At 44.8% G+C, this 22,992-nt stretch overlaps 2 protein-coding genes across 2 annotated transcripts in view; one reads left to right on the top strand and one right to left on the bottom strand.

Annotated features, from left to right (window-relative positions):
• The window catches only part of RAB3IP (RAB3A interacting protein), a 155,921-nt gene that overhangs the window by 4,356 nt on the left and 128,573 nt on the right, over positions 1-22,992 (top strand). The window contains exon 3 of the mRNA XM_024736626.1: positions 822-905. Within this exon, the coding sequence (XP_024592394.1) occupies positions 822-905 (84 nt within the window). The remainder of the gene's footprint in view (positions 1-821; positions 906-22,992) is intronic.
• BEST3 (bestrophin 3) overlaps positions 14,034-22,992 on the bottom strand; it is a 40,513-nt gene continuing 31,554 nt past the window's right edge. Inside the window, exon 9 of the mRNA XM_024737143.1 lies at positions 14,034-14,964. Within this exon, the coding sequence (XP_024592911.1) occupies positions 14,034-14,964 (931 nt within the window). The remainder of the gene's footprint in view (positions 14,965-22,992) is intronic.

Here is a 22,992-nt window from a genome sequence, read left to right as displayed (position 1 = left end):
AGGAAACGGATTCTGAGCTGCAGCTCAAGCGTCCGTCCAGTAGCTAGAGGTGATTTCAGAGGATGGTAGATGCTACTAAACTCTGGGGCCACCTGGAGCTGGGCACATTGCTGCCTCAATGCAACCAGGATTCTGTCAACAAGGAAGAAAGGAGAGGTTAGGTAGGAAACCAGCATTGCCTGCCATGGGGACGTCTGGTGTGTGTGGGTTGGCAGTTAGGTTTGGAATTTTAGTTCGACCGTTTCCTGTCTTTCTGGCCTTGGGGAACTTGCTGAACCTCTTTGAAAGTCTTTCTACATTTATCAACTGGAGATGATATTAATATCATGGTGGAGATTAAATGACAGTAAATACCTGGAACACAGAAGCTTAATACATGTCAACTTTTCCCCCTCCGACTGCAAACTTTCTTATCAGTACTTGGTTGATACCGCCTCACATCTTTAAGGCATGTCAGTATTTGCCCAAGTTTGTGGTCAGCTCTAGCCACATGGTTAAAACTACTGCCAATGTAGAACCTTCTAGGATTGATGGAACAAGCTCATAACTTTGGGAACCAGTGAGCTATCAAAAAGCCTGGTGCGTTGCAAGCAACCACTGAACAAGGACAATGAAACTGGTCCTGGTGGCTCTGGTGTCTTTAAGGTCATCATGGCATGGAGAGCTAAGGGATGCTTGGTGCAGCTGGAGGCTGTGACATCGTCTCTCCATGACTGACACCTACCATCCTCCACACACTGCTGAGTTGATGTTGAAAGAGATGAACTGAAACAGGGTGGGACTGACACCACGAGCTCACTCATCCTTCTCTATCTTTTCAGGATTTCTTTGATCCAAGTTAAGTCCAGCAGACATCATCTTGGAGAAGCAGGGACCTTGGAGGAGTTCATGGAAGGCCACCAACCGTAAGTTTTTGCTTGTAGACATCTGTGATGCTTCCCTCAGGAAGTCTATTTATAGGAGAGAATGGCAGAAGAGCAGTTATGTGATTACAAGACTATATTATGTGAGTAGATTGGGGATCTGGAGACATCTGGCTCTGAAAGGCCACAAACCAACCTGGACTCCCCAGAGGCTGTGTTTTTCTCTTGTTGGAGAGTTTCTTTCTTTAATTAAAAAAAGGTGTTTTTTTGGCTCGACCAGGGATCGAACCCAGGCCCTCAGTGGGGAAAGTGCGGAGTCCTAACCACTGGACCACCAGGGACTTCCCTCTCCCATTTACTTTTGGAAGGAACAGTGGCATGGGCTCAATATTGCTCCATCTCAGGTGTCTTTGAGACAGGAGGGCTTAGTCTGAGTCCTGGTCAGTTAGGATCGTATTGATGGGATGGGGTTGATACTGCGGGAGGGGCTCCAGACTTGGACTCTGCAGATCTGTGTTTGCATTACTCTATGGCCTTGGGCAAGTTGTTGAACTTCTTGCTCTTCTTTCCCTCATCTGGAGACAAGAGGGTTGGACCAGGTGGTCCGTAAGGTCCCCATCAAGCTTGGCAGCAGGGACTTCCCACTGCATCACTGTGGAGTCATCAGACATGTATCACTCAGCTGCAAATGCAGGGAAGTGTGGGGTAAATGGAGTGGGGACTGTGCTTAGAAAAACATCGTTGTTTTTCCTTCAGTTTAAATTCTGGGACACTAAGTTAAAACAGCAAAGAGCTTGACCCAGTCTCCTTTTGTGTAACCCCCTCCGAGACAGTTAGGGGGGCCAGCATGACAAATGAAAAGAAGATGTATAGGGTTTGGAGTCAGAAAAATTTGAGTTTGCATATCAGCTCTACCATTCATTGGGCAGAAGGTAAACAAATTCTCTGAGCCTTAGTTCACTTAGCTGCAAAATTGGAGTAATAACACCTACAGCATGGAATTGTCCCAAAGTCAATACAATAATGTGTTTAAAGTATTTTGCACACAGAAGATGCTTGAAAAGGGTTAATATTATTATCCTCTTATTATTCATGTTATTATTAGCTGTTGGGTTATGTTTATTCTGAGGAGTTCTAATAGATGCCCAAGTGAGCTGAGCCCTGAGCCAGCTCTGGGGCTGTTTCTCTCAATTCCTGGGCCCTACCTGGCTTCCTGGTTTGGTGTTGGGAAGACCTAAAACTGACCGGGCCAACTCTACATCGTTTTGGTTCAATATCTACTCTCCCAACTCCTCCCACCATGATGATTAAAACATAAATTAATCCTGCGGTCTCTCAAGCAGATATTTGCTTCCTTACAGTTTCTTCCTTACAGAAAAAAAAAAAAAAAAAAAAAAAAAGTCCCTTTATTGGCCTTAAATGGTATTCTTTGAAATGTTGGCAAGATGCTATTGTTTGAATAGTCTTATGTCTTCCTTATGTACAATGTCTTATGCCTCCCTTCCTGGGGCAGAAAGCAGTATCACACCGGCTTCTCTCAGCTGGGGAATGAGCTGGCGTTTTACAAGTCCTTTGATTAAAAGTTTTCGATGGTGGTCTACAAACCTGCAGAAAATGAGCCCTAAGGCAAACCAGTGGAAGTGGCTTGTTGTTCAGCGGCTATACCTTGGGACGGAGCTGGCTTGCTCCTTTGTCAGAAGAACAGCCCTGAAAAGAATGCCTTTCTCTAAAAATAGGACAGTTGGAGGCATAGCTGCACCAGCAGATAGTCTTCCCAGCGGCTTTGGGACAGGCCAGCTGATAAAGCTTCCTGCTCCGGGTGCCCCAGATTACTCACAGCTGTTTTCCAGACCAAAGGGCGCTGGGGATGCTGGCCTCACGCCACACGTCAGGTGCTCTTCATCACACACTACCCGGGAGGCAGCCGTCGGCTTCATCAGCTATGGAGCCTTGCCCGCCCTCTAGAAGGGATGAGGGAGGGTTGGCAACCTGAACAGTAGGCACATTCCAAAACCCAGCAACCTCTCTGTTTTACTTTATATGTACATATTTTTTTCTTTTTTACTTCAATCAAAAGTTGGGTTTCCCTTCCATTAGAAGTTGGGAGATGGTATAATGCGGTGGTTAAAGGGGTACGCTCTGGAACCAAACTCCTGGATTTGAAGCCTGTGTTTTATTTGGTTTTCTAATTAATACACTGTATTTTTAAGAGCCGTTTTAGGTTCACAGAAAAATTGAGCAGAAAGTACAGAGAGTTCTTATCTACCCTGCCGCCCCCAACCTCCCCCATTATGGACATCCTACACCACAGTGTATATTTGTTACAATCAATGAACTCACGTTCACACATCATTCTCACCCAAAGTCCATAGTCCAGCTGGGGTTCACTCTTGGTGTTGTACATTCTTTGGGTTTGGACAATGTATAACGACATGTATCTCCTGCCGTAGCATCATACAGAATAGTTGCACTGCCCTAAAATCCTCTGAGTTCTGCCTATTCATTTCTCCTTCTCGTATAATAGGCAACCACTGATCTTTTTATTGTCTCCGTAGTTTTGCCTTTTATGTCATATAGTTGGAATCATGCAGTATGTAGCCTTTTCAGATTGTCTTCTTTCACTTAATAATATGCTGTTAAGTTTCTTCCATGCCTTGTCATGGTTTGATAGCTCATTTCTCTTTAGCGCCAACTAATACTCTATTGTCTGGACGTACCACAATTTACCCATTCACCTACTGAAGGACATCTTGGTTACTTCCAAGTTTGGGCAGTTATTTATAAGTATCTGTGTGCAGGTTTTTGTGTGTATATAGGTTTGAGTAAACATCAGAGAACATGATTGCTGGACTACATGGAAAGAAAATGCTTAGTTTTGTCAAAAACTACCAAACTGTCTTCTAAAGTAGCAATAACATTTTGCATTCTCACTAGCAATGAATGAGAGTTCCTGTTTCTCCACATCCTTGCCAGCATTTGGTATTGTCAGTGTTGTGGATTTTTGAAGCCTTAGATGATCTGAGGCAAGTTACTAAACCTCTCTGCCTTGGTTTCCTAATTTGTGAAACCCGGAAAACAGTAGCACCTCCATTATTGGGTTTTCATGAGGATTAATTAAAGTAACCCATGTAAGGCATGTAGGACTGGGCTGGCCTATGTAAATTCTCAATAACCATTAGCTGTGACGTTTGGATTAGGTTGGATTTCTGTTCTAAAAAGCACTTGAGATTCTTGGGCACAAAATGATGTTTAGGTTAGGGGTGGATTCCACAGAGCTATTTTCATAAGAGTCAACTGCATGCCATTCACCATGCTGAGGACTTCATATACCATCTCATTTGAATATTACAGAGTAGATACCAGCATTGCTCTCCATTTTCAGATGTGGAAGTTACCACCTAGAGAGGTTGAATTAACTTAGCTAAGGTCACCCAGCTCAGAAGTAGAGTTGGGACTTGAACCTGAGTTTACACAGTACCGAAGTCCAGCACTTAGCCCCTTGCGACACTGTCCCTAACCTGGCGTCCCTGCCACCTTGCACCTTTGGTTTGGAAATTTAGATTTACAGGGTTACAGTCTTCCCAAACCATTCTCTAGTTAAGCAATAAGCCAGGCCCACGTGTTGGAATTAATTGCACCCCAAACTTGACACATTAACATGATTATATTGAAGTCCAGGTCAACTGTTTGTTCTACTGAGGGCTCAGCCAGTCTCTGGTCTTTGCACATGCTGCTCCGTGCTTCCCCCACCTCTTCATCTGGCTAGCTTCCACTCTACCCTCAGGTCTTGTCTTAGACATTACTTCCTGCAGTGAGACTTCTGGGTTAGGTGCACTCCTTTGCTGCCTTAGCACCCTCTCTTTTCCCTGTTGTAGCTCTTGTCACCCTGTATTATAGTTTTATGTCTGACTCCACGAGTGCAGATACCCTATGGGTCTTGCTCACTGACGTATGCCCAGCCCACAGGACGTGTACTTAATGAGTATTAGTGGAATGAAAGACTGAATGAGCATAAGGGGCTGGTGTTGGGCTGCAGTATGAGTTTGGTGTATTACAGGCCCAGTCTCTGGGGTTGTCAGCCCTGACACCCGACTGCAGAAATTCACAATGGTGTTTGACTTAGGATCATCCAGCTTCTGGGTCCCTTCGTCCTATAGCTTCAGCAAGGCATGCAGTAAGGAATGACATGGATAGGGAAGTTGTAGCACTTGAGTAGACTCTTGGGCAATGAAGTCCTTTTCCCCAACTCACTTACTCTGCAACACGGCATGGGCCCCAGATGGGCTTAACACAGTCTCTGGTCTCTATGTTCTTCAGGGGTGTCCCACAATGACCTTCCCAGGGTCTCACCTGGGGGTAAATCAGTTGGTACATGATGGTTTGGCCATATTGGTTGTTAAAATGTAAACTGATATTTCCATATCAGCTGGTAAAGAACACTTTCTCAGAGGCCACTAAGTATTCTCTCCATTGCTCCAGTTTCCTTGGCCCCTGTCCTAGGACCCCTCACCTCCCCACAATCCAGGAAACAAGGTGGTAACACCTGGTACAACAGGAAACTCCCAAGACCCTGTTTCAGCTCCATGGCTGGCACCATATTGCTTCAGTCTGAGTCTTTACATAATTTGAGTATTACCCCTGGTATGGTCTGTCTGTATTCTTGGGAAATGGCACAAGAAGGAGGGGAGAGAGGTGAAGGGACCAAGAGAGAACTCAGGCAGTGTCTCTGCTCCCCTGGCACTTGCACAGAGCTAAGAGGATGCAGGAATTTGGACATGCCAGGTGAATGACTAGTTGTTTACATGTGGTGTCCAGCTACCCACTGCACAGACAGCTGCTCTACACCCTCCTTCACTAGCTCTCTGTAGAAGGTTTCTAGAACAACAGCCACCATACACTGAGGTCTTTCTGTGTGCTCAGTACTCAACTAAATGGCTATTTACTTTTCCTGACAACTCTGTGAGTATGAACAATTATTATCCTCATTTTCCAGATGAGGAAACAGGTGTGAGAGGTTAAGTTGGCACCCAGGTCACGGAGCTAGTAAGTGACAAAGTTGGGAGTCTGACTCTGGAGGCCCCGCAGGGACTGCATTCATAGGGAGTATCTTAGTTCTAAGGTAGAGGAACAGAGGCTTCTGGTGAGGGGAAGGCGCTTTTCAAGAAACAGTGCAGAAAAATGGAACAGGTTCATGAGAAGGCTGCCACAGAGCCATGTCACTATGGTGGCCAGAGGAAAACTTCCCAAGAATCCTAGGTCCTGTGGATGGCTGCCCTGGGGCTCTCCATGGTCTGAGCCTCTGTGCTGACAGAAGTGAGTCAGCTACAGTCCCCAGAGTTCCCTCTGGGACACCTCCCCTGAGGGCAGTGCGTTCAGAAGACTGAACCTGTGACCTGTCCTGAGGTTTCATGCTACGCTCAGTCTCCATAGCAACCCTGGCTCTCTGGGTAGTGCCCCAGGGCAGGCTGGGGTATTACAGAACTCCTGGCTGGGAGCTCTAGGTCAGACTCTTGCTGGATGTCCAAGTGAATACCTGTTGGCTTTGACTAAAAAAATGTGAAACTCACATCTAAGAACAGAAAATTCTTGAAGCAAAAAAAAATCTTAAAGAATATTCTTCAGGGAATTCCCTGGAAGTCCAGTGGTTACGACTCGGCACTTTCACTGCAGGGGCCCGGGTTCCATGCCTTGTCGGGGAGCTAAGGTCCTGCAAGCTCTGCAGCACGGCCAAAAAACAAAAACAAAAATTCAAACCTTCTGGGACTTCCCTGGTGGCACAGTGGTTAAGAATCTGCCTGCCAATGCAGGGGACACGGGTTTGATCCCTGGTCCAGGAAGATCCCACATGCTGCGGAGCAACTAAGCCCGTGCACCACAATTACTGAGCCTGTGCTCTAGAGCCTGCGAGCCACAACTACTGAGCCTGTGTGCCGCAACTACTGAGGCTGCGTGCTGCAACTACTGAAGGCTGCATACCTAGAGCCCGTGCTCCGCAACAAGAGAAGCCACCGCAGTGAGAAGCCCGCGCACTGCAACGAAGAGTAGCCCCTGCTCACCGCATGCAGCAACGAAGACCCAACGCAGCCAAAAAATATATAAATAAATAAATAAATGTTAAAAAAATGAATATTCTTCAATGAAGAATTTATATTATACCTTGCTCATAATTAAGGGAAAAAAAGATGAAAAGGAGAAAAAAAAGATTGAAAGAAAGCATTTTTAAAATGCTGATATGGTTTTTATAATAGGCAATTTATTTTTCTTTCCAATTTTTCCAAAATATGTAATGTGTTTACTTTTAAATGAAAAACATAGATATTTAAATTCCCCCTTAATTTGTAGGATGGCTTATGTCTTTCTCTAGGAGTCAGAAGGGGATAGATGCCCAGGAGGAGACCAGCCAACCTCCTCTGTCTTTGGTGACTTTTAGTAAATCACCTGATTGCTTTGATCAATTTCTCCTTTGTAAAACGGGGAAAACAGTAGAATAGTAGGACTTCATAAGATTAGGATGAGCAGTGAATGGGTAAATCTGGGTAATTTTATTAGGTCTGGCTCATGGTAAATGCTCCTGGTAAGTGTCAGTTATTCTGATCACTGGCTAACTAGCTCATGGTGTTAGTTATTCTCATAATCGTCAGTGTTATTATGACCACCAGAGGGCACTCCTGGCTCTGGGAGTCTGCCTGGGGATATGGTGTTTCATGGGACACCAGGATTCCAGTGTTGTGTGCCTGTCCTAGGTAGGTAGATGTGAGAAGAAAGCACACAGATGCCCCTTCCTCCCTTGTTGATCTCTAAGTTTCCGGCCATGTGCTGAGAAAGAAATCAGCTTTAGAGTTGGAAGGGCTGACTTTCTCTAGCAGTGGTGGAAACTGACTATGTCATCACTCCCAGAAATGCACATGGCATTCAGATCTTTCCTCTGGAGTTCCCACAGACAAGGAGGGCAGACGTTTTCCCTTCAGTACCTGACAGGGACCTCCTGGGGATGGTGAGGGTGGATGGCAGGAAGGTGAGCGGGCCTGACAGAGGCAAGTTGGGTGTGGTGGACAGAGGAGAGGCCCATATTCTCTGTTTTACTGGTGGCTGGCTCTGGGAGGCCACATGGAAAGAGGGTAGAATCCCGGATTAGTTAAACTCCTAGGCAATTTCATGCAGTAACGTGGCTTCATTCTCTGTGAGTTGGTGACTCCACGACCTCTCTCCAGCCCTGACCTCTCTTCTAAGCTCCAGACTTGTCTGTCTATCCAATTGTCTATTTGATTGTCTTCTTGGATGGGGTTTAATATACATGAAATAAAACTGTTCCTCCTGACTATTAACAACAACAAGTACCAACTACTACTACAACAAAAACAAAACAAAGAGTGAGCCTGTATTCTCAAAATGTCATTCATTTACTAAACAAGTACTCCTTGAGTGTCCAGCCAGTGCCAGACAGTGGACTCATCTCTGGGCGGGGGGCGGGTGGAGCAGTGAACACAACAGAGCTCCCCATCACCGGGCTACATGAAGAGAAGCCAAGTGTCTATGGCAAGGAAGCTGACTATGCTGCTCTGCTGTGCACTGGTGAAGAGCAAAACACACAAAAATATGAGAAGTGTTGCGCTCGCTTCTGGGCACACATTTGAGTAGAGCCATTGTGAAATTATGACGCATCCAGTAGAGAGAGATCAGGATGTGAAGGGACTCAAGATCATGAGATGCAAAGAACAATTTGGGTCTTGGTTTGGCAAGATTTGGTCTCAAGAAAACACTGTGTGTGAGTGTGTGTGTGTGTGCGTGCGTGTGTGCGCGCACGCGCGTGTGCTCTGGGAGCTTGTATAGATGCACCATAATGGCATTCTTCAAATGTCTGAGGCTAGTCCCGAGTGTGAAGAAGGATGGACTACTTAGGTATGGACCCAGAGGCAGACTGAGAACCAGTGGGATCTGGTTGCAGCTTTCCTTCCAGGGTGGAGAAGGCCATTTCCCGAGTGTGATGTTCCAGCGTACAGTGGCTCGCTTTGCGGAGGTGAACTGTCTTTCACTTGAGGGATTTGGCTAGATGAATCTTGGCAGGGATATTATAGGGAGAATTCTATCACACAGTGGGGCACCGAACTAGGTGATGCCAAAATTTCCTTTCCACCCCAAGGTTCTGGGAACTGGCAGATCAGTGGCATAGAGACCCAACATGAATGCATTTACTGTCACCAGCCTGGTGCCAGTGGGCTATCAGCAGCCTCTGAGGTCTGTTCATTGGTGTCTTCCAGATGAAGAGACTCTCTATTCAATAATGTCCCATTGATTCAAAAAGAGAGGAGCAGCTAGATCTGAGGGGCCCCAAGATATGATGAGGCTGAAGCCCCCAGCTCGGCTCAGACTGGGGCATTAGGCTTCTTTTGCTGCAGCCTTGCCTCCTCTGTCCCCATCCTGATCTACCTCCCTCACCTGGCTAACATCCCCAGGCACCGGCTCACCCGGGACAGGAAGGAGCTTGTTCAGTCACCTCCTTGATCTCAGATAACACACTCATCTTTATTGCATTTTCCCTTCTGATAAGCCTCTTAGCTGCCGATTTCTTGGTTGTTCTCTTTGGTAAACAACCTATTTGGGGCTTCCCTGGTGGAGCAGTGGTTGAGAGTCCACCTGCCAATGCAGGGGACACAGATTCGAGCTCTCGTCTGGGAAGATCCCACATGCTGCAGAGCAACTAAGCCCGTGTGCCACAACTGGTGAGCCTGCACTCTAGAGCCCACGAGCCACAACTACTGAGCCCGTGTACCACAACTACTGAAGCCCACGCGCCTAGTGCCCGTGCTCCGCAACAAGAGAAGCCACCGCAATGAGAAGCTCCTGCACTGCAACAAAGAGTAGCCCCCGCTCGCTGCAACTAGAGAAAGCCCGCACGCAGCAATGAAGACACAACACAGCCAAAAATAAAGAAATAAATAAATTTATGAAAAAAGGAAAGAAAGCATGTGAAAGGATTGAGGATCTACCTGAGAGTATTCCATAAGACAAAATGAGGAAGATCCTTGCTTATTCCTATTGATACCACAGCACTTCAGAAAATGACCGATGTTGATCATATAGATGATGATTGTGAAGAGGAAAAGGAATTAGATTCTAAACTGGCTCCTGCTTAGGAATTTTTTACAGTTGTAGTTATTATTCCTCCTTAACTGATATAGGACCAGGTTTAGGGAGATTAGATGCCCTAAGAGGGTCCTCCAACTGCACACCAGAGGTGCTAAATCCTCTAGAATTATAGTGGAAAGAACAAAGGCAATTGATTTTTTTTCTAGTTTCATATTTTGATTGAGGAAATTGATACGTAAAATGGGTAAGGAGCAGAATTTATCACCATGATGATGAGGCCGGCTTTTGTGGGGAGTGAAGGTTTGAGAAAAACGCTGGAGAAAAGGAAGATGTGGTAGACATTGGGAAGCATATGAAACAAAACAAAAATAGAAGCCCAAAGAGAAATGGCAAGCTTTCTGAATGAAAGAGCTCAGCAGCCCGGAGAACAGGGGATCCCGATAAGCAAATGACTCAAGTGGAAAGGGAGAAAAGGATGCCTTTTCTCTGCAGTTCGTGGTGAATCCATGGGGGCATCAATTCCCAGTCGGGCCAGTCACCCACACAGTACTGCCTGGGGCTCCCCGCCTTTTCACATAAACTCCCTCAGCTCCTCACAAGGCCAGTGAGGTGGGGCAGAGAAGAGCCCATTTCACAGATAAGGATAGGAGAGATAGAGGAGGGGGCCTTGTTCAAGTTCACAAATCCACTCAGAGGGAAGTCACACACCGGGTTTCTCATCCTCATTCCATCACACCACATGGCTGCCTGGGCTCAGCAGACTTTATGATAAGAAGGTCTTAGAACAATGATTGAGGATTGAATCAATTTCTCTGAAGAAGGAGGAAGCTAGAGGGGAAACAATAAGAGGGGTGTATAGTTAAATGAGTCTTTTCTTTAAACTAATGGTAAATTATATGTTTCTCCATTCTATTGAAAATATGTTTTCCAAAGCTTAGCTGAACTGGGCTGCAATGGATGCCTGGAGCTGTGGAGGCGATGCCCCAAGAAATAGACGGTACCCTTAAAGAGGAGAGAGAGTAGCTTTCTTTGTTCTGGAGGGGCAGTCATCCCTAAATTCTTGGATGACAGAGAAAAAGCTCCTGGGCTTTTATCTTTGCTGACCTGGGGTTGCTGGCATCAGGGCAGAGTCATCATCTCTGAGAACAGAGAGAGAATGCAGTAAGTAGGGCTTGGCCTCCTTGCACCTCTGGCTTGTGGACTACGTTTAATGCAGAGCAGAGCTGAGCCTGTTCTTGGAATGGATGAGCCCAAACGACTAAGCCGCTGGACGTTGTGACCATTCATCCAGCGGGTGGAAGTTTCCAGAGCTCAGGAGAAGATGGGCTAGGCAGGCAATACAATCAGGCACAGGAGAAGAAATCATTTTGTTTTTGCAACTTCAGTCTGCGTTGGGTAAAAACTCATTTAAGAGTGAAGAGAGAATTTCTTCATCTGATCTGGGCAACTGCTGGCTTGAATTTATAGCTGAATTCAACCACCTGGGCTCATTGAATGAGCCATTATTCAGTTTTCAGTGCAAGGAGGAAATAGAGGCCACCTCAAATTTTGATGAAATATTGAGGAAATTAAATAATTCTTTGGACAAAGATGCATAAGGGATGGAGGGAAGCAGAGATAAATGAACTCTCCTGGTCCTCCACAAAATGTATGATTCTATTTGTGTATAATATATCACTTTGGATTTAGGAACACAAATTGATTATATTTCAGAAGAAGCTAAGTAGAAACTTATTTGAATTTGAGCAATAGATAAAACCAAAGAGAAGAGAATAGAAGATTTAAGTTGAAACATCCAAGAAAATAGCGTTAGGAGGCTGGGAGAAGGTTGGGGTTCCTGCGTTTTAGCAGCGTTGCATTGGGGCCTGATTGCATAGTCCTTATATAATGCTTCAGGAACATGGGCACCGTTCCCAGGTGCTAACACTGTTGACCAACACAGAGAACCATCAACGTAGAGCATTTCTTCCAACATTATTACGTTTTAGTCCTTTGAGAAAAATTTGTTCAAGAAAATGTCATTGCTGTCATGTAGACAGGATGGCCCAGTTGGATGCAATGTCTTGTAAAAATGTGCTAATGTTATAGCACATGATAACATTGCATAATGAGAGGAGCTGGGGAAGGAAGGAGAGGGTCCTGCTAACTTTCATCTGTCAGAAAAATGAAGAGGACCATGGCTAGGCTTCAAGTTGGAGCACTGCCCTCCTGTACACATGCATATAAGGTCCAGGTGGACTTAAGCAGGGAGGACCCAGAAAGGCCTCCAAGGTTGGAGAGACTTAGGCCTGGCTCCCATGGGGCATCCTCCAGAATTCTGGGCAAATTGCTGGTAGATTCAGGGCCCTACAGAGAGCACAGCTTGTCTAAGTGCACTGGACAAGAGTGTGGGCTCTTGAGTCAGATAAACCTGGGCTTGAACCCAAGCCCTGCCACTTCCTAGCTATGTGATTTTAGTCAAATTACTTCTCTAAAGCCTCTGTTTTCTTCATCTTTAAAATGGAGATAGGGACTTCCCCGGTGGTCCAGTGGTTAAGACTCTGCGCTTCCACTGCAGGGGGTATGGGTTCGATCCCGGTCGGGAACTAAGATCCCACCTGCCGCGCGGCCAAAAATAATAATAATAATAAAGAAAGCATTGGTCTGCTAAGGTATATTATTTGGATAAAAGAATAACAACTAACATTGAGAAATGAAAGACTCTTCTAAAAAATAATAAAGTAAAATAGAGATAATAGTATATCAATTCATAGGATTCCTGTGAGGATTAGTGGGATTATCTGTTTTTACACGCTATTGTGAACACCCAATAAGTGGTAGCAATTAGGGCTATTTTGTTTTTGAGCTCATAGTCAAGCTTCATCATATGACAGAAATAGTGAGAGCAGCACTCGTTAGCATGGCCTTCCAGTTAAAGTTGGGAGCTGCCAACAAACAGCCACCCAGGAACTCCCTGGAGGAAGTTAGTCAATGTTCCATCCCCATGATACAGTCCTGGACCCCCTTAACCTCCCAGCTCCAATACCCTACTTCATCCCAAACAACCTGGCGGACACAGTAACTGGTCCCATGTCATGACACGATGGGGATTTTTCTTTAAGAGTCTGAGTGAAACAGTTTGAAACCTTGTTATTTGGTTCCATAGCATTTGGTTATGCAGGTCTCATGCCCTCGTGGCTTCTCCGGTGTTCAAGACCTGAGAGTGGAGGCAGAGAGAGACGGCCACGGCTGAGAGGGCATGGGGGACACAGCAGGTCCCATGCCCCTTCCCTCGAGGCTGGGAGGAGCCCGGCTGCATTTACTGACACTTTGATCACTCTGTAGGAGGCTTTGCCAACGCCTCGTGCTTTTAAAACCGTGGCAAGAAGTAAGCAGCAGAGTAGGCAGGAGAAAATGTTACAGCCTGAAAGGTGGGACGGATGAGAATCACCGGAGAAGGAGCAAGACGAGGGGGACGAGAAGAACAATAGGATGAGGGAATAAAGGGGGAAGAGAGAAAAATGAAGTCCGGGAGGTCGGAGGTCGGAAAGGAAATTGAAGGGAGGTGGAGCTTTCTGATGCTGATGAGGCTTAAGAATTAGGAAAGATAAGAGTTATAGAAAGTGGAGTGGGATGGTTAGAAAGCCTCAAACAAGGAATCAGCATTAGGAAGGGGCTTTTGAGGCATCGTCTGATCCATCTGCCTGTCTTTATAACTGAAGAAAAGAAGAAAGGGAAAAAAAAAAAGGGAAGAGAGAATCCTTTGTTTCTCTATTGGCAAAACTAGGGGATTGGACCATGATCTATAAAGCCCTTTGCAAAGCTAACAATCTATGAATTTATAAGGCGTATATATTTATATATTTAAGGTTCCTTATTTGGTTAAGATACCTCACTGTGGTCTGCGTAACTTCCATGAAAGTCACTTTGTAGTGGGCGGCGTGAATGTGTTTGATTTTCTCAGGTCTCAAAAAGTCAGGATCATAATGCCCTTCAAAGTTTTAAGTAGCTTATACGGTATGATCATTTAAAAAAAAAAATTGACTAGCCCCCAGGTATGTTCTGGAACTAATACTTGAACTTTTGGGAAAGTAAGAATCTAGGCTAGAGCCAGGTCCTAGAACTTTCTGGCCTTCCTTTGGGTGACTCCTCCGTTTGCTCGTGGTTAAACTCTATGATATCCGTTTCCTTGGTGTCCAGGTTTTCCATTAAATACAGCACATCAGGAGAGACTCGAGAACCAGCCACAATGTTGATTCCTCCGGTCTCTGAGGATGTTTCTGTGTCAAGTAAAGGAACTGGCTCAGAGCTCACGGGATCCGGACTTAGGCCTGCCAGGGAGGTGCGGCTGGACTCCACCAACCTCGGGAGGCTCCACCTTTCTGGGGACTTGTCACTCTCATGAGGGTCCTCCTCAGAGGCAAACTGGAGGAGGTTTCTCTCAGCTTTGGCTGGCACAGTCTGGGAACTGGGGTCCCTAGAAGGTGCCCCATTCTCTGAGGGGAACGGGACTGACCCCACAGGGTCCTCCTGCTGTGCAGTCCTGCTCGGCTGAACGCCAGTGAAGTCAGAGCTCTGGATAGAGGCAGTGGAGTCGTGGTGGTCATCCTCTGCCCTGGACACTGCCGCTTCGGCTGCTGTGACCAGTACCTCAGGGACCCGCGGCGTTTTGGTGGGGTAGCCCCTCACACTGGACGGTGGAGTCAGGCTGGCCTGTCGGATGGTGGGCAGCTCTCCCAGGCTGGCGTGCAGCTTGGGGCTCCCCTCTGGGGTGCAGGGGTGCTTCCAGGTGGCTGAGGCATGGTGGGGACTTCTCGAGGGCACGTGCAGCAGGTCCCTGGCTGGGCTGAGGTCGCCTGGGGGTAAGAACGTGGAGCTGTCGCTGGCCTGTCTCCTGTAGCTTCTCCTCCTGGGGCTGGAGGTGCGTTCGTGGGTGCTCAGGAACCTCTTGACTCTTCCAATCATGGAGCGGCGATGGCCATGCTTCTCGTAATCCCACAGCCAGTCCTCGCCAGGCAGGTCAGACCCCGACAGCCTGAAACACACAAGGACAAAATGCAGGCAGAGCAGCTTCAGGGGCCTAACTTTGTGTTGGGGCCAGAGGCTCAAAGGTAAGGACTGAGTTTGGTATTTTCACATTACGGATTTTGAAAGGGAGGAGGGAGGGGGACTTTAACTGGAGATAATCTAGCAGAGGTTCTCAAACTTTTGGGTCACTGGACCCTTTTAAACTTCTAAAAAATTACTGAGTACCCTGGCGAGATTTGTTTATGTGATTATAGCTATTGCTATTTACTGTGTGAGAAATGATGACTGAGGAATATGAAAAAGCACGAGAATGTGCAAGCACTCATTCCATTAATTAAGTGATGACATCACTACATAGCCTCTGGAAAATTCTACCGTACCCTCACAAAAGGACAAGAGTGAAAAAGGCAGATAAGTTTCATGTTATTATGAAAATAGTTTTGACCTTAAGGACTTGGGTCTTGGGGTCTTGGTTCTTGGGGATTTCCAGAGGTCCCCAGCCCATATTTTGAGAATCACTGATCTAGAGACTTAGACGTTAAAAAAAAAAAAAAAAGATATAGTATGTGTTCTTTCTCCCTTGTTACAGGTGAGCTAAAGTCATGTTTTCCCAGGACCCATATAACCCCCCAAAACAATGGATCACAGCTAAATTCAAGCTAACATTTACTGACTCTGCGCCTTCCATGTATTAATTCATTCAATTGTCACAGCAATCGTGTATGTTAGTATCATTATTACTCACATTCTGCAGGTGAGGAAACTGAGGCCCTGAGAGATTCATTAAGGCTATGTAGCTAGTGAGGGCTAAACCCAGAAGTCTGGTTCCAGAGCCTTAGTTCTTAATCTCTTCTATATAAAGTCTGCTACGTAGGTGTCAAGCGATGAGGTAGAGCCCGGGGGCAAAATAATGTGTAAAATACAGTCCTTGCCCAGAGGTCATTTGCTGACATTCCTGGTCCATGCTTTGCACTTCTGTACTTGTGGGAAAGAGTACATCCGTGAAGGTGGTGTGGACTCGCAATGCACTTGGGCTCCGCTGGTGATTAAGTCTGATGGATTTGTCATTGCTAAGAATATCCTGCTGAATTTTTAACATTTGAGACATAAAACAAATAATCCTCCCATTTTTAATCTTCTCCTTCAAGGCTGAAATAAAAGGATAACTGGGAAAACAGTAAGGGGTATTGGTTAGTAAGGCAGGCTCCTGCCTCAGATTCTGTGGTTATTTGTCTCACATCTCTGTGGATATACAGTCTTAACGAAGTTCCAAGAAAAAATGCTTAAAGCCCTGCCTGTGATCAGGCCAACCTAGTCCAGTGTTCGCACTGACATCCATGGTGACAAGATGCTCTAACCAGGTGCATTTTATGGGACATAAAGGGAAAACTTGGAACAGCATAATATTGGTGTAACCTGAAAGGGCAAAGTGAGCAGCCAAAGAAAATGTTGTTCCTCCATGTTTATGAATAAAAGATGGATGATTGAGATGATTAACTGGCTAAATGTCCTGGGATAGCATTCGATTACAACCTTGTGCTGTTATTCTAAAGCCTCGGCAGTGCCCTTGGCTACCAGATAGCCTTCTGGCCCACCTTCCACTGTTCACGGCTCGGATTCTGTTACATTGACTTGAGAAACGCAGACTCATGCTTCAGCAGCCTTGGTGACGCTGCTTGTTGCATTTCATTAGGTCAGATCTCCAGTCACACTTCAGGAACCCATTTCGTTACGGAGGACACCAGAGCAGTTGGTCACTAAGATTGCTGTGCCGGATATGCTCTGGGAATCCGAGGTGGAGCTGGCAGTGTCTCTTTATAGGACAGGCCTCTGTCCTTCATTTGGGATCTTCACTTTTTATTTGGGATTTGCCTTCCTTAATTACTCTTTAAGCCACACAACCTTGTGAGAATGACAAAATCTTCTAGGAAAAAAATTTTTGTATTATTGTTACTTCAAAACTTCGTGAACCCTAAGGAAGAAACTTTCTTACTATGCACCGATGTAGTGGATATGTACACTCAACTGAGGCAAAGGATTAAGGCCTTGGGTCACACACTGGAGAAAAACAAACCAGTTGCAGAGAGCAAACAGGCCAGTGCTCTTGCTGATGTTCTACTGATTCACCCACCGACGTCGGGCAGGACTGCCCACAAGGTCCTATTGCACCTTCCTGCCTCTGAGACTGTGGTGTGGACGCGTGAGATTTATCCACATAGCCAGCTAAATGCATTGAGCATCTGCCATGAACACATTTGTTGCATTAAGTTCTGTATAACATAATTTAGAAGGAGGGAGAAGGCATGTATATAAATAGCTAACTTGGGGGCAAAGTAAGTTGTTGAGCTGGTCTTTGACACTGCAAAGGAAACAGATAAGCAGAGAAGGGACAGAATATTGCAGGTGGAAGAAGTGACTTGAGCAAATTAGACAGCAGGGAACTTCAGGTGTTTGTAAGGAATGGGAAATACTTGGATTAGTGTGCAGAATAGTGTCAGGCATAAAACTGGTAGCCTTGGACTGCGTCATGAAGAGTCTTATATACCAGGTAGAGGGATTAGGGCTTTCCCCCAGAGGCAGTGGGCAGCTGTGGGTTGTCTTTGCGAGTGGAGGGCATAACTAGAATTGTGTCATTTAGTAGTCGTGTCCAAGTGGGAAAAGCTACGTGGAAAGCAACACTGTTGAATGTTCTCATCCAGAAATGCTCTGGATAAGAAACATGACTTGGGAACTTTCTTTCTTTCTTTCTTTTTTAATAAATAAATGAATAAATTTATTTATTAGAAAAAAACAAGAAAACTGGGAAAGGCAAAGGAGAGAATTAAGAGACAAGAGACAGGTCTTGGCACGGTGAACATTTTTAAAGGGTTATTAAGAAATAAGGCAAATTAAAAAATGAATATTGATAGGAATGAAGCAAAGAGGAAAATGAGAGGAGAGAAGGGCTTCCCTGGCGGTCCAGTGGCCAAGACTCCGCTGTTCCACTGCAGGGGGCATGGGCTCAATCCTTGGTCAGGATCCCGCATCCCACATCCCGTATGACGTGTGGCACGGCAAAAAAACAAAACAAAACAAAAACCAGGGGGCTAGCAACCTAGGAGAAGGCGGACGTGAGTCCCAGAACCAGCTCTGGAGATTCTGCTTGGCCATGAAAGTTTTTAAAGGGGAAAAAGGGGGAGGTAATCTCAATGACTTGGGAACTTTCCACACCATTAGTCAGAAAGACCCATTAGTGGGTCTTTGGAAGAACACTTGGTGGTCTGTGATCTGGGGGGGCAGTTTTCTGAATCTCATGCTGGAGTGATGAAGGAAGTCCTCCAGCTCTTCACGCTATCAAAGTGCAGAAGTGAAACTCCCCAGCGTGACAGACCTAATGACCTTTCTTCCAAATGTTTCTGTGATGGAGGTTGCATTGCCAACACACAAGACCCATCTCCTTTCTCTGGTTCCCAATATGACAGCAGAAACTGAGGTTTGAGGACAAAATGGTTTAAGGCTGAAAACATGCAGAATAGAATACATTAAAGATATTTATTTCCCAGTTGAAAGGATGTACCTTTTAGGTCCTTTGAGATTTTCTGCGCCTCCTTATTTAATTTTTATTTTATTATATTTTAAAGGGAACTTTATTATTTTTATTTATTTATTTTTGGCTGCTTTGGGTCTTCGTTGCTGCACGTGGGCTTCTCTAGTTGCAGCAAGCAGGGGCTACTCTTGGTTGCAGTGCGCGGGCTTCTCATTGCAGTGGCTTCTCTTGTTGCGGAGCACGGGCTCTAGGTGCGCGGGCTTTAGTAGTTGTGGCACAAGGGCTCAGTAGTTGTGGTGCAGAGGCTTAGTTGCTCCGTGGCATGTGGGATCTTCCAGGGCCAGGGATTGAACCCGCGTCCCCTGCATTGGCAGGTGGATTCTTAACCACTGCGCCACCAGGGAAGCCCCTTATTTGATTTTTAAAGACCTTTAGTATAGGATTAGTACAATCCTGAGGCCCAAATATAATACCACTTAAAATGCCCCAAAACAATTATAGCAGAAACATTGTATGATAGAATGTAAGCACCCTCATTATATTGCTATATTTTAGAGAAGATCAGCTGAAAAACCTAGGTCTGATGTTCTGGAATTCACTCAGACTGAGATAGGCATGTAATTAGAGACCGGAGGACGTACATGGAAAGTGCCATGCAGCCATTAGTGTCCAGCAGGTGGAATTTGAGAATTGCCTCTGTGGTGAGGAGAATGATTTATTTCGGGGGCTTGCAGAGCCAGGTTTACCGCTGCCTAGGCTGACCCCAGCTGTATGACCTTCGGAGAGTCACTTAACCTCCCTGTGGCTTAGCATCATACTTGAGTACAACAATACTTACTTTACCTGCTTTGCAAGGGCGTTTGGAAGTTCAAAAGGAATAATATACTTGGAAAAGCTTTGAAAAGTAGACGATATAAAAAGGACTCTGTCAATGACTGGCACACTTTCAGAGATGGTTTCCAAATCATCATCGACTACGCATGGTTAGAGGAAATAATAGTGTCTGTCCGAAGGTCACTCCCTTTTCTCCTTCAAGCATGTCCTTTAAAAATGCTGCTACACCTCAAAGCTGCCACCTAACGATTAACATGTTGGAAGGGATGACTACAACAGTTGTTTATTGATGAGACTAGGGTACTGAGTAGATGGAGGGGAAATATAAGGATGGGAGGAAGCTGGGTTTTTTCAGAGAAAGAAGATAAGGCCAGTCAGGTGGTGGGACTGCCCTGACTTGCCTCCCAATATTGTCTTTTGTGCCATTTGCAGACATTGTCAAATCCTTCAGTAAACATTATGGCACAATATACATCACCAGTGCAGAAAAAGTGAGAATGAGAAAGGTTGTGGCACGTATTGGGCTATTTCTGAAAGGGAGGAGAAGTGTACGTGGCGGGAGAGAGAGTAGATTATGTTAAGCTGGGCAGGCTAGTTGGTTCTAGTTGAGTCTGGAAGGAGGGAGAGCATGCGTTATTTCTACAGGTCAAATTGTTGTCAGGATTGGGATGTGTTCTGATTTCAACCTCAAGTGTTAAAAAAAGACCCCCAATTTTCAAGATACCTATTGAGCACCTACCCTCAGTCTCCCTTGCCAATGACTAATGTCTGAGGGCTCCAGCAGCTGTGATTTAATTAAGGCCTCTTGAAAGGATGCTTGGATGCTCAGGGTGCAGAAGAATACTTGTCACCTCCTGTCACCATAACAAAGAAGAGGCAGGACACGGGACTGCGGAAGATGGCTGTAATGTATTTTTTTCAAAGCAAGCTTTTTGCAAAGGGAACCCCTTCTCATTAGTGTGATCAAGTAACTATAGAGCTTCAAAGACTGAAGAGTAAAACTAGATGATGCTTGTCTTTCCTTCTCTGTGGCCACTTTTAAAGTGGAATTTTGACAATTTAAATTCCAATGATAGGTCATTCTAACAGAACTGAAATGAGGAATTTAGGAAAATGATACTTAATACGATGAATTCTACTTCTCACATCAGATTTATTGTTTCCAAATTGCTTGTGTACTCAAAGTCAGGCAGCTGCCTTGGAGGAAGCCAGTAATTGCCTGAAAATCCATCGGGGCAGAGGCACGTGTGCAGGAGCCTTTATTCATGGGCAAAGCAAAATGTACTCTTCAAACCCATTAGAGGCACACACTGTCATTTTTAACCTTCTGCACTACAGAATCACCGTCAAAGCTGTAGCCAGGGATTTATAAAATGAGTAAATAACCCTCATGCTAAGCTGGGAGGGGCGGGCTGAGTGTTGTGAGAAAAATCCAGTGGACAGAACGTTGTATCCACCCACAACACTCCCCCCCAAGCCCCTTCCCCCAGCACCCTGCCCCGCCAGCTAGGAAAGAGTTTCAAGCTGTGGAGCATCGGTGGAGGTTGTTGAGGCCAGAGAGCTGGCCACCACCTACCCGCTGCCTCTCTATTGCCTCCCTGATAGTTTGGACCAAGGATTATGGCAAATCTGGTTAAAGAACAAGCATATCTAGCCTCACATTACCATTATTCTCACCTGGCCTCCATTGGCTGTCACAAAAAGAAATTGTGGCCCAAAGTTAAAGTCCCCACCTTTCCGTACTCTTGTATCCTATGAGAGTTTTGTTAGAAAAGGAAAGTAAGCCATCTATACCTCTCATACCACTTAGAAGGTGAAAACTAAGCACCAGTGGTGACCCCATGCCGGTAAATGAAAGAATCCCTGAGCAAGTTCTAAAATTATGAACTTAATGCACATTCATCTCCTTGGGAGTTTCCATCTCTCCTTTCCCTTCTGGTACATTAAGTGAAAATCAATGTTCCAAGAATACGTTTTGTTGAAGTTAGTGATTCAGAATTTGAGATATTTTTGGCTGTTTATGGCACAAGCATGCAATAGTGTGTGTGTGTGTGTGTGTGTGTGTGTGTTTGTGTGTGTGTGTATATATAATCAGACTATGTTTTGTCTTGTAAAGTTAAAATATTTGAATATAGTTGGCTAAGAAGGGATTACTGAATAAAACATCCATCTAGAAATATATTTAACCACACTTTAATAAAGTCTTTGCTTGCTTGAAAATGTATTTTGATATATTTGAAGTATTATATCACTAAGAATACTTCTGACTGTACTGTAAAATCCTAAATGTTTGTGCACATTAAATACATATACGTTTCACTGCAAAAAAAGTACGGGATTATTTCTACATATTCTTAGGACCTTGAGAGTGAAGATAGATACGTAAAAGTCATTATTTCTGGGTATGTGGTTGTAGTTTCACAGAACCAAATAAATCTTAACTTCCTCAACCCCAACCAGGAGGAACTTTTACAAAAATTTGAATATTACTCCTCTTTGTTAAGTGGATCCTTAATTCACAGACCCATTCCTTAAGATCACTACCAGCGTGAGGAAATTTTGACATATTTGAACCATGGCAGAAAGGCCAATACAACAGTGTTTTATGAACTGGACTGCAGTCAGCAGTTTAGGTTGCCAGGCTGAGAGCCTGCCTTTAGATTAGCAGGGCAGAGTGAGCACAGTCCCACGAAGACACCCCTCACGACACACTCAAGTGATCTATTTCATAAGCAGCTGCAGCCTCTCTCCTCCAGAATTGCGAATCCTTTAGCTGTTATGGATGGATATTTTGTTAGGGTTTTTCCTATGCCTTTAAGGAATTATTGCTGTTTGGATTTCCAAGACAGGATTTAAAGGGAGTTATGAGACTTCAGGTCTTTAATTTCCATGTGTTCCATTCCTCAGAGCCTTAAAAATCTGTGCTAATGGATAATCCCAAGTATTTAAAAAATAATAAGAATTTTGGAGTGAACTCATGATATTATAATGTGAAGACAAGCATTCTACCTCAAGCTAGCTGTGGTAGGCTGGGCCAGGACCTCATTTAAAAAAAATTTATTTTCAGCAATGTTGGCTTGCATTTGAGCATTCTAGGTTTGTTTTGGTTAAGTGAGGTTTATCAAGCATAAGTGTCCACTGTTTCCCAAAGAAGACCTTTTTCATTTTAGGGCTTGTGCATGTTTTCCTGATATGCAACTTCTGGACAACTCTTCTTCTGGCTGCTTATGAGTGTTTTCTTAATCTTGGTTACTAGTGTCTCCATGGTTAAGCTAATGAAAAGATTCCTTAATTAAAATAGCAGATCAGAAAGCATTCTATATTATGACAAAGAACAAACTAAAGAGCTTCAACTGAAATTATCTCAGGTGTAGTAATGGGAACAGAGTTCAAATAGGAAAGATTCTTTTTCATTGTTCAGTTAATTCATAGGATGGTTTATTAAATGGAGATTGGTAGTTTATTACAATAATTAACATGGTTTATTAAATGCTTAAGACAAGTATATCTATGAAAGCATTTCTATTCTGGGTGCTCAGTTCAGATTTTCAACTGGCCTTTTTTCATTCAAAGTGGTCATTCTGAAGCTGATTTTGTCTAATTGAGTGCTTTTCATTTATTTATTTTGGCCACACCACGTGGCACGTGGGATCTTAGTTCCCCCATCAGGGATTG

The sequence above is a fragment of the Neophocaena asiaeorientalis genome, unplaced genomic scaffold (genome assembly GCF_003031525.2).
Source record: "Neophocaena asiaeorientalis asiaeorientalis breed wild unplaced genomic scaffold, Neophocaena_asiaeorientalis_V1.1 scaffold134, whole genome shotgun sequence".
In the NCBI taxonomy this organism is placed as follows: Eukaryota; Metazoa; Chordata; class Mammalia; order Artiodactyla; family Phocoenidae; genus Neophocaena; species Neophocaena asiaeorientalis.
The sequence above is the reverse complement of the archived record's forward strand: the minus strand, read 5'-3'. Positions and strand labels throughout refer to the sequence as shown.